The sequence below is a fragment of the Triticum urartu genome, chromosome 3 (genome assembly GCF_003073215.2).
Source record: "Triticum urartu cultivar G1812 chromosome 3, Tu2.1, whole genome shotgun sequence".
In the NCBI taxonomy this organism is placed as follows: domain Eukaryota; kingdom Viridiplantae; phylum Streptophyta; class Magnoliopsida; order Poales; family Poaceae; genus Triticum; species Triticum urartu.
In genome coordinates this window covers 46,670,151-46,680,457 of record NC_053024.1, presented here as the reverse complement: position 1 = coordinate 46,680,457, position 10,307 = coordinate 46,670,151, and the positions used below count along the sequence as shown (strand labels likewise).

At 49.2% G+C, this 10,307-nt stretch overlaps 1 protein-coding gene across 1 annotated transcript; it reads right to left on the bottom strand.

The window, feature by feature from the left end:
- Positions 1-3,227: 3,227 nt before the first annotated feature.
- LOC125547882 lies at positions 3,228-6,124 on the bottom strand. Its single transcript, XM_048711627.1, has 5 exons — positions 6,006-6,124; positions 4,874-5,326; positions 4,593-4,776; positions 4,411-4,501; positions 3,228-3,578 (listed from the first exon to the last, which is right to left on the bottom strand). Exons 2-4 carry the CDS (start codon positions 5,302-5,304, stop codon positions 4,451-4,453), a joined length of 666 nt encoding a protein of 221 aa, XP_048567584.1. The 5' UTR covers positions 5,305-5,326; positions 6,006-6,124; the 3' UTR covers positions 3,228-3,578; positions 4,411-4,450.
- Positions 6,125-10,307: the final 4,183 nt, after the last annotated feature.

Sequence of the window (10,307 nt, the reverse complement as noted above, 5' to 3'; positions counted from 1 at the left end):
TGCTAGGAGATGGTAACAGCATGCAAAGAGAGCATCCAGGCGCTCGCCCCCTCGTCAGCCGTTCGTCCAGGAACTCATCCCCGTCGCCTGGCCGCGCCCCTCCTCGCGCCCAGCCTTGTCGTCGCCGCACCCTGGCCCTCCTCCTCGCGCCCAGTTGCTCCTCGCCCAGGTACTCCTCGCATCGCCCAGAGCAAGCAATTCAGCAACACACATCAGCAAAACAGGAGAAGCGACACATCAGCAAGATACAAGATCAAAATCAATTCCACTATAGTTGAGTACAAGATCCAGGTGCTTGACAGTGGAGTACAAGATCAAGAAGAGTAGCTTCAAGAGCAGCAACAGATCACAGTAGTAGAATTTTCAGCATATGAACAACAGCAATAATTTCTCATCATAGCACAACACCAGATCATCAGGAGATCTTCAAATTACTCCAGATCAAGGATCAGGTGTACTCCAGATCAAGATAAAGAGTACAGGAGTAGGACAACAAAAGAGAACTTCAAATTACTCCACATCAAGAGATCAAGAACTCAGGAGTACGACAACAAAAGCATTAAGAGTATCATTAACACAACAACTGATCAAGAGGAGCAGTTGATCAAGAGGACCAGCAGCTAATCAAGATGAGGAGCAGAACATAACAACAACAGCATTAGCAAGCAGTATTAGCAGCACTATCAGCAATAGCAAAAATACAACAACAACAGCATTATCAGCAGTATGAATACCAGGCAGCATTATCAGCAAGAGCAGCACCAGCACAACAACAGTAGCAAGTTGAGACTTGTAGTGCTATGTTGAGACTTGTAGTGCTTTGATGAGACTTGTAGTGCTATCGTGAGACTTGTTTGTGGAAATGCATCCATGGAGTCTTGTTTGTCGAAATGGATTATATTGTTTTTAAGTTGTTTGTGGAAATGGATTATACTCCATATGTATTGTAAGAATGTATGAAATGGATCATATTGTGTAGTTTGAAATGGTGTACTCCATATGTGTTGCTTAAAATGTGTGCTCCATATGTGCTATTTGAAATGGAGTGTGAAAGTTTCTGAAATTTTATGCAAGTTTCCGAATTTTATAATTTTTGGAAGTTTCTAAATTTTTGTGCAAGTTTCTGAATTTTATAATTTTTGAGAGTTTCTAAAATTTTATGTGAGTTTTTGAATTTTAAATTTCCGAGAGTTTCTGAATAATTTATGAAAGTTGTTTGTTTTGGAATATGCAAGTTGTGTTGTTCTTTGGATAGTGTTTGGAGAGGTAAGGAAAGGAGATGAGAGGAAAGGAAAGTTTGTTTTAGCTATAGTACAGTAAAGGAGAGTTTGTTTGTCTACCCCATGTTCCTACAAGTATTCCAAGCAAAATACTCCAAGCAAATACTCTAAGGAACAATATTCCTATCACAAGGAGTAACAAAATACTCCAAGTACTATGATTGTCTTACAGCTAAGAGGCAGACACAGCAGCATGCGATCAGCACCCACATGATCAACATCTTCAGGAGCTTCAACCACATCAAGAATCTTGACGACCCACATGATCAGGAGCCGCATCTTCAGTAAATCTGCAACATTTAAACCTGCTGAATGTTAGGATGATGCACCTGTTAACCCAACACAGATTTCAGGTTCCATCCGAAATTAACAACATCAAAGCATTGCAACAAAGATCACCAACATTATAAATGCATAAGATCACTCCTAACATTAACGTTAACATTAACAAAAATCACTCCTAAAGTTTCAGCTAAGCACATCTACTACAATTAGATATGCACTAATTTTATTTCTAGAATGACACACGGCCAATGGGGAAAACACATGCTATTCACTTGGAGAAAAAACAGTGAATGTACTCCTGCAGTCCTGAATTTACTGTAAATTTACTCAATTTCTGAATGTACAGTAAATTTACCGCATCACACTACTCTTACAAGGAGTACTTTCAGTAGAGCATTTTGTTCTGCAACTTGTAAACTTGCTCGACTATACTCCTAAATGAAATCCTACTTTGAGCAAACACTCTAACTACTCTTACGAGGAGTACTTTCAGTAGAGTACTGTACTTTCAGACTTTTAGTAGACTACTCCTAAAAGAAATCCTACTCTGAGCAAGCACTCAACTACTGGATGTACAGTAGTCTGCTCCTACTCATATTGTGACCCAGATCTGAGTCACAAATTGTACAACATGGAGTACCAGAAGACTTACTCCTACTCTGAGTAGGAGATGATCTAGCAGCATCAGAAGACATAGCGGCACAAGCACAACCACTCTAGCAGTACAAGCAAAAGAGCATAGAGTACAAGCAGCAACTGCAACTCACCATCGTTGGGGAAGTAGAAGCAGCAGCAGATGGTGGTCCGAGGAGCTTCTCGCCGCCGCTAAAGCAGCTTCTCCTCCCTCTGCTCCTCGCCGCCGCTGAAGCAGCTTCTCCTCCCGCTGCTCCTCGCTGCCGCCAAAAATCCATCACCATCATCTTCTCCAATCACTCCTCTCCACCATACAGACCAGTACCAACTGCAGCTCCTCCCGCTGCTTCAGATTCGGCCGCCAGTGAATAAAAATGCCATGTTGAAGGAGAGCCGGCGAGGACGACGAGGGAGAGCCGGCGACTACGACGCAGGTGACGGAGAGCAAGCGATGACGACGACTCAGGCGAGGGAGGCGACGAGCTGGGATTTGGGGGTGCGAGGGAAAAGGGAATGGGGAAGCTTGCGAGTGAGACAGTGAGTGGGAGCGGAGGGGCAAAATGGGAAACGCAAGAAATTTCGTAGCGTCGCGAGAAATGAACTGCGAATTCTTTAACGTCTTATAAATCTTTCCAGAGGGAGTACTTTTCAAGAATCTATCTGAATAATAAGCTGTACGAGTTATCTGAATAATCTTATAATTTCTGAGGATGAGCAAAAGCACAGTTCTTCAATCAAGTCTCTGCATCGACCAACACCGCCAACAATGTGTTCTGTTGTTGGCAGAGACTGACCTGGCGTTGCAACAAGAAGGCAAAACCGCATGCAGGCATTTCAGCTTAATTTGTGGTTTACATTGTCTGTTTTGATGATTTGGCTGAATGTCAAGAATGTACTATCCACATACAGCTGTAAAATTGCATATATTGTTGTACATGGAGATATATTATCAGGTCATTGTATGCTAGGCCCTGCCACGTACGTGCGCTGTCCATCTAATTTCGTAAAAGAAGGCACTGAACTGCAATATATAGCTAAACGAGTCAACAGCAGTTCAACCATGTTTGCTCTAACATGTTAAGGAAACATAGCCACATATATAATCCAAAGTCCAAACTGCAGCAACATCTGAAATGTATGCGCACACGCCAACGAACTATCAGGAACTAAGCATTTCAGAGTCTTCAACAATAAAGCATACTACTACAACTAGCTAGGAAGTCTAGAACTACGCTGCTGTGCAAATTGCACCCACGATCATCTCCGATCACCTTCATCTTGCATCCCCAAGTTCGCATCCAGTGTTCCAGCTGCTCTCTGCAAACAAAACCCCCTTTCATATTGCATCCCCAAGCTAACATCCAGTGTTCCAGCTGCTCTCTGCAAACCAAAGTGTACATTTGATCAGAAAACATGTTTCATGTTCATGAAAACGACAAACAAAGTTCCAGTGTATATTCAATTCCTAATTAAAACTAGAGCTAGCTGTTATGTACTCCATCCGTTCCTAAATATTTGTCTTTCTAAAGGTTTCAACAAATGACTACATATGGAGCAAAATGAGTGAATCTACACTCTAAAATATGTCTATATACATCCGTATGTGGTAACCATTTGAAATCTCTAGAAAGACAAATATTTAGGAACGGAGGTAGTACAAACTAATAAAATTTGGGATTAATTAAAGAGTAAATTTTATGAAAGTACAACTGTACAGTCCAATGTAAGAATATAATGATGCTATTTTTTCACAGCTAAGTATATATTATACTCATGTTCAAGGCATATGCATGACCACTTATATAGGTCTCATATTAACTTACAAAATGGAGTGCATGTTTTTGCTTATTTTCTTGACTTGCAAAGAGATGCTGGTACATCAACTAAATTAGTATATGATCCTTTTTTTGCGGCGAAGTATGCAAGACTCCTTGATTTGTGGGATCAGCTAAAACGTAAACATAGGATTGATACCGTACCACAATTAAAATTTTATTTGGTTGTGCCATAAAAATAGCATATGAATATGCCTAAGAGCAGTCAACAGGAAATTCTAGTTCAATCCTAGTGCAAAGGAGTCATTGGGAAGAAATATCTCAACTACTACAATGCTACTACGAAGTAGCAATTAATTGAATGGAACTACTAAGTAAGTATCTAAGTGTCCATTATTGCTGGAAAGGAGCATTTTGGGAAAGAGATCATCATTTACCTAGCTAACTTCTCATTGATTCGAACCCTGTTGCACTGCTTCATGTTGCTTCAGCAGCTATGGCAAGCAGCTCATGGATCGATAGGTTGTCCTATAGCAAATATATGAAATAAATATGCAAAAAAAATCATTATACCCTAATGTTCTACCAAAATTAATCGTATTCCAACTTGAGGGTTTACCATGTGTAAATATTCTTCTAAGTATTCTCTTATAGCTTGGGTGCAAATCGCATACCCAGTCGATCCACTGCTCATGAAATGCACCCCAACGACTTTGTTTACTCCTGCCAGGACAATAGGTGACCCAGACATGCCTCCAGTGCTTGTGCAACTGTATTTGATATGTGTATTGGTTGACGGGGAACTGCATTAAACAGACAACAATTAGCTAGCTCAACCCAGGCATGACATGCAGAGGTAAAAGGGAACTGAATAGTAGGAGTAGTAAGCAGGTTAATTACATGATTCGGCCAGACCAGGTTGAGGGCTCCAGGATAAAATTATTACGCAAAACGTTATAGCCAAGCAGAACAACGTCCCATCCCGGTGCCACTGGATGCTGGAAGAAGTCCATAACAACGGGAGGTCTGGTGACTTGGCTAGACATGCGTTGGACCCAAAGCAAAGCAAGGTCTTTGATGTCGTTGCCGCGACGAACTATGCGCACAGCAGATGGTATAGTGTTCCCAGAGAAGTAAGCATCCAGGATTTCACTCATCGGTACACGCGAAACAACATGATGGCATGTTATTATGAGGCACGCCCGGGACTCGTCCCAGTAAACAACGAAGCCGGTGCCAAGAAAAAGACCTCCATGGTTCAGTCGCACCACAGAACGCTCAAATCTTTCAAACACACGTATGGACCACTGAGATTCAACCCCACCAGCCATGTCTGCGTCTGCGTGTGTGAACCTGTAACAAAACCAGAAGTAGCAAACAACCGATGCATCAAATTAGCATCCATGAATGATGTACGTACAATTAGTAGTAAAAGTAGTGTACATACAGATATCTATTGAATTCAGGTGAGGTGTCTATCTGTTTCATGCATGGATGGGAAAACAGGAAGGATCGGAAGAATTAGACACTATGTTTCTGATTAATTAGCAGATGTAGCCTCCTGGTAACTCCTTGTTCGGACACCATGCATGTCGTGGTTAGCGAAAAGCAGCGAATGCTTCATTTGGTTGCAAAGAGATTGAAGAGGCGGACACCTTGCCCATGGCCCGACAACATCTGTACTACTCCAGCGACTATCTAGGCTAGGGTGTAGCAGCTTGTGCTTGCTAGCTAGCTTCTACTGACATGGCAAAGCCGGCGACTTGGCAAGGGCACGATACATGTGTATGGGCTAGATGCCTAGATCTGAAGTGCGGGCGGAGAAGGGTTGGAGAAGGGGGCAGGGGAGCACGCGCGGGGGCGCTCACGGCGCGTCCTCTGTCAATGAGGAGCGGTGCCATGCCATGGTCGTCCATGGTTTGAACTGCAGGCCAGGTCCTGGTCGATCGATTTGCTACGGTGACTGGGTAACCTTCCTGCTACTGAGTAGTGACTACGCACATGGATTAGGCATACAGGGGCGGGGACTTACCGGCACACAATCGCCGGAGGCGCGCGTTGGCGGCGGCCGGACGGGAATGCCGTGGCGCAGAGCCGGCTGGGAGAGATGCCAGGGACGGAGCTGCTAGCACTACTGAGACAGAGACGAAGGGTGCATTATTGGGATGGAGACGGGTGGATGGGCATTAGGGAGATGTGTGCCGGCCGGCGAGATTCCCTCTGTGGCCGGGGCAAGGACGAGCAGGTGGACCGAAGCCACATAAGGAAGCCCGGGTACTGCACCGGGTAAAGAGCTCTCCATCCATTGCCGCTTCGGGAAGACGGGGCTGAAAGTGGTCTGGCCTCTCCTTTGACCACCAGAATCAATCACAAGCAATGGCATGGAGCTCGGACGCTGGGCTGTGTGTGTTTGATTAAGATTTTTCACGCAATTTCGGTTTAGTGAGAGCAACTCCAACGCGTGCCGACCCAAACGGACGGCCATTCTGTCCGCTTTTTGTCCGTTGCACGCGCCCAACGCTGACGCGACCCAATTTTTAGTTCACGTGAAAAAAATAGACCACAATTATTTCAAAAATAGAAAGATATTAATTAAACATTAATGCCGGCCAGAAAGGCCGGCGAGAGTCCACGTGTCCACATTACATCAACTAAAACATTAATTAAAACTAAACTACGAGGCGGCACGCTACCTTAGGCGTCATCTTCGTCGCCGTCGGGGCTAGTGAGGTCGATCAGTGTCGGCGCCGGGCCGGCCCAGAGGACCGCCATATTCCAGAGTCTGGCGATGTCGTCCGCCGGGGGCTGTGCCGCCTCGGGGTGGGCACGGCGCGCCTCCTTCTCTACCTCGCGGCGCTCCTCCTCGGCGTCGCGTTCAAGCATTTCGAGGTACTCGCCCTCGCAACGCTCCTCGGCCAGCCTTCGCTGGCGCCATTGCTCGGGGTAGGCGCGCTCCTGCCCCTCCATCGCCCGCATCCAGATCGGCGGCATGTTGACCCACTCGCGCACTACCCCGGTCCAGGAATAGCGCTCGATGGGGGTCGGCTCCGGCTCAGCCCTGGCAGGGACGGCGGGGCCAGCGGTGGCACGATGTAGTCGTCGGCCGCGGACAGCGCCATGGCCTCCGCCATGCGCGCCTCGTCCTCCTCCTCCTCCTTGCGCCGCTCCTCCTCCTCGCTCTCTCGGAGGACAGTCGCCTGGTCCTCGTCGCGAACGACGAGGGCGTCGACGGGGAGCCATGCGAGACGACGTGGACGCCGTGCCGCCTGGCCTCCTCGTGCTCGGAGGCGAATCAACGCGCCCAATAAGGCGAGTCGACGTCGTAGGCGGAGTCACGGCGCTGCTCCGCCGTCAGCAGCACCCGCTGGCGCCACACCTCCTCCGTGTGCACCCTCGCCCACCGCGGCACCACCGGCACTGGGATCCTCTCCGGAGGCAGAGTGACATTGAGGTAGGGGAGAGGGACGCGGTTCTCCCGGTGTCACTTCGTCTGGTGCACTAGGACGCTCGTGCACTGCCTCAGCCGGCGAGAAGACGCAGGCGGAGGCGGGGCGGGGGAGAGGGGTGGCAGGGTCCTTGCCCTTGTCTTTGCTGGAGAAGAAACCCATCCTTGCAGGGAGACGACGGGGGAGAGGGGTGGATAGGGTTGCCGCCGACGAGGGAGTAGAGGGTGGCGGGATGGGGACGGGGGGCTTCTGGAGTGGATGAGGATCCCCCCCCCCCCCCCCCCCCCTGGGCCCCCCCCCCCCCCCCACTCTTGGATTAAAAAAGGTCGACCGCCGTCGTTGACGTGTGGGCCTGAGGTGCACGGTCGTCATAAATTAAGCTGGCCACGGAGGTTGGACGGCTGTCAGGTGGGGACGCGGCGGACATCGAGAAGGCGCGCGAGGCGTTCGCTTCGCGTCCGTGCCAACGCATTTCTACCGCAAATGGGTCGGCACGAATGCAGTTTGTGAATGGGTCGGCGCGTTGGGTCTCCACTTTTGTCCGTGCCGATCCGAACGGACGGCGGAGGACGAAATGGGTACCTGCGTTGGAGTAGCTCTGAGAGGCATAACTTTCACCCGGTTGCACTTCTGACAAAGCAACTCCAACGCAGCGACCCATTTGGTCCGCTTGCGTCCGTCTGTGTCTGACTGGCCAAAAAATAATGCCCAACACAGTGACCCATCATTCCCATTTTGTGTCCATTTTGTATCTGCTCGGATCCATTTCCATTACAAATTTGGGTCATTTGGGTCGGAGGCGGGCACAAACCAGATGTTTCCTGCGTTCGCCTCGGTCCGGCCTGGCCCATCTGTCATCCACCTTCCCCATTCCATATCTCCTCTTCTTTTCTCTCCCCCTTGGCCCACCACCCACCCTCCCGCCATGAGCCAATGACGTGGCAGCGCTTCCTTCAGTGTCCTCCAGCGGTGTGGCACCGCTCCGCTAGGTCCGCGCGGAGGTAGGCGGCCGAAGGCGCCCGTCCCCGCCGGCGGATCTCGTCGTGCTAGTGGTAGTACTCACTCGATCTGGCAAATCTCAATGAAGAAGTGGGCGACTCCGGTGGTGCTTCTCGACATGCGAGAGCAGAATGTTGCACTACACATGGGCCTCGGCGGCGGCGATGGTGTAGTTTTCCTCGGGCCAGAAGGCTAGGTGCCGGTACATGACCCCGGTGCCCCGCAGCACCTCGGCCGTGGCGGGCACGTCCGTCGCCGGCTCCACCACCACCGTGACAACCGGCGAGCGGACCAGGCGCAGGAGCTCCTCCGCAACAACGCTCGTCCCCGCAAGCGAAGGCACGCATGCGCCGTTCATCTCGACCAGCGACCGCAGAAGCCTCGACGGCTCTTGTTGTTTTTTTTCAAAAGAATAGGCTATTTCCGCTCAAAATGGGTACGCTCGCGTTGGGCGCACAGGTCGACCCAAAACAAAAGGCGGACAATATCGTCCGCTTGGCCAATTCAAATGGACAAAATGCAAGAAAAAACAGACACGATTTGGGTCACCGTGTTGGAGTTGCTCTTAGGCGCACGACCGTAAATGGACGCCCGATTTGTCTAGATTTCTGTTTGCGTCAGCAAAACAGACACGAGTGTCCATTTGCAGTCATCCGCCAATCGGTGCACCTAACGACCCGTTGCATTTGGCAAACGCGTTCGAGTTTACACTTCAATTATAATATAAAAAAGACATAAAAAGCAATTTAAACAATAACTATCTATTACATTAAAGTTCTCATGGCCGAACTATCCACATACATTAAACTTAAAACATTAAAAAAAACTTACTCCAACTGAAACCCTAGATCGGCCGTAGCCGCCATCCCGGCCGCCGTCTTCACTGCATGCCTTTGTTGGTAAACGTTGCATGGAAAACAAACATTTTCTACGCGCACGCAATGATCTATCCATGGAGATGCATAGCAAAGAGAGGGTAGAGTGTGTCTACGTACCCTCGTAGACCGTAAGCGGAAGCGTTTGACAACGCGGTTGATGTAGTCGAACTTTCTTCTACCTCCGACCGATCAAGTACCGAACGTATGGCACGTTCGAGTTCTGCACACGTTCAGCTCGGTGACGTCCCTCGCCTTCTTGATACAGTAAGGTGTCGAGGTAGTAGATGAGTTCCGTCAGCACGATGGCATGGTGACAGTGATGGTGAAGTGATTCGCGCAGGGCTTCGCCTAAGCACTACGAAGATATGACCATGGGAGTAAATGATGGAAGGGGGCACCGCACACGGCTATGCAATAGTACGTCTGCGCCCCCCCCCCCCCACATATATATATAGGTGTGGGGAGAGGGGAGGCAGCCAAGGAGGCGCCCAAGTAGGCCAAATCCTACTTGGGGCCTTCCCATGGCCGGTGCCCCCCCCCTTTCTTATTTATCGGAGGGGAAAGGAAAGAGGAGGGAGGAGGGAAGGAAGGGAGAGGCCGAATCCCTCCCCCGTTCCTTCTCCCTTCCCCTCTTTCCTTCTCCTCTGGTGCGGCCCATATGGGGGGCGCAGCAGCCCCTAGTGGCTGTTTTGTTTCCCCTCTTGGCCCATAAGGCCCATATCTTTTGTCGCGGGTGCCCGGAACCCCTTCCGGTGACCCGATATGTACCCAGTACCCCCCGGAACACTTCCGGTGTCCGAATACCATCGTCCTATATATGAATCTTTACCTCTCGACCATTTCGAGACTCCTTGTCATGTCCGTGATCTCATTCGGGACTCCGAATAACATTCGATCACCAAATCACATAACTCATATAATACAATATCATCATCGAACGTTAAGCGTGCGGACCCTACAGGTTCGAGAACTATGTAGACATGACCGAGACACCTCTCAGGTCAATAACCA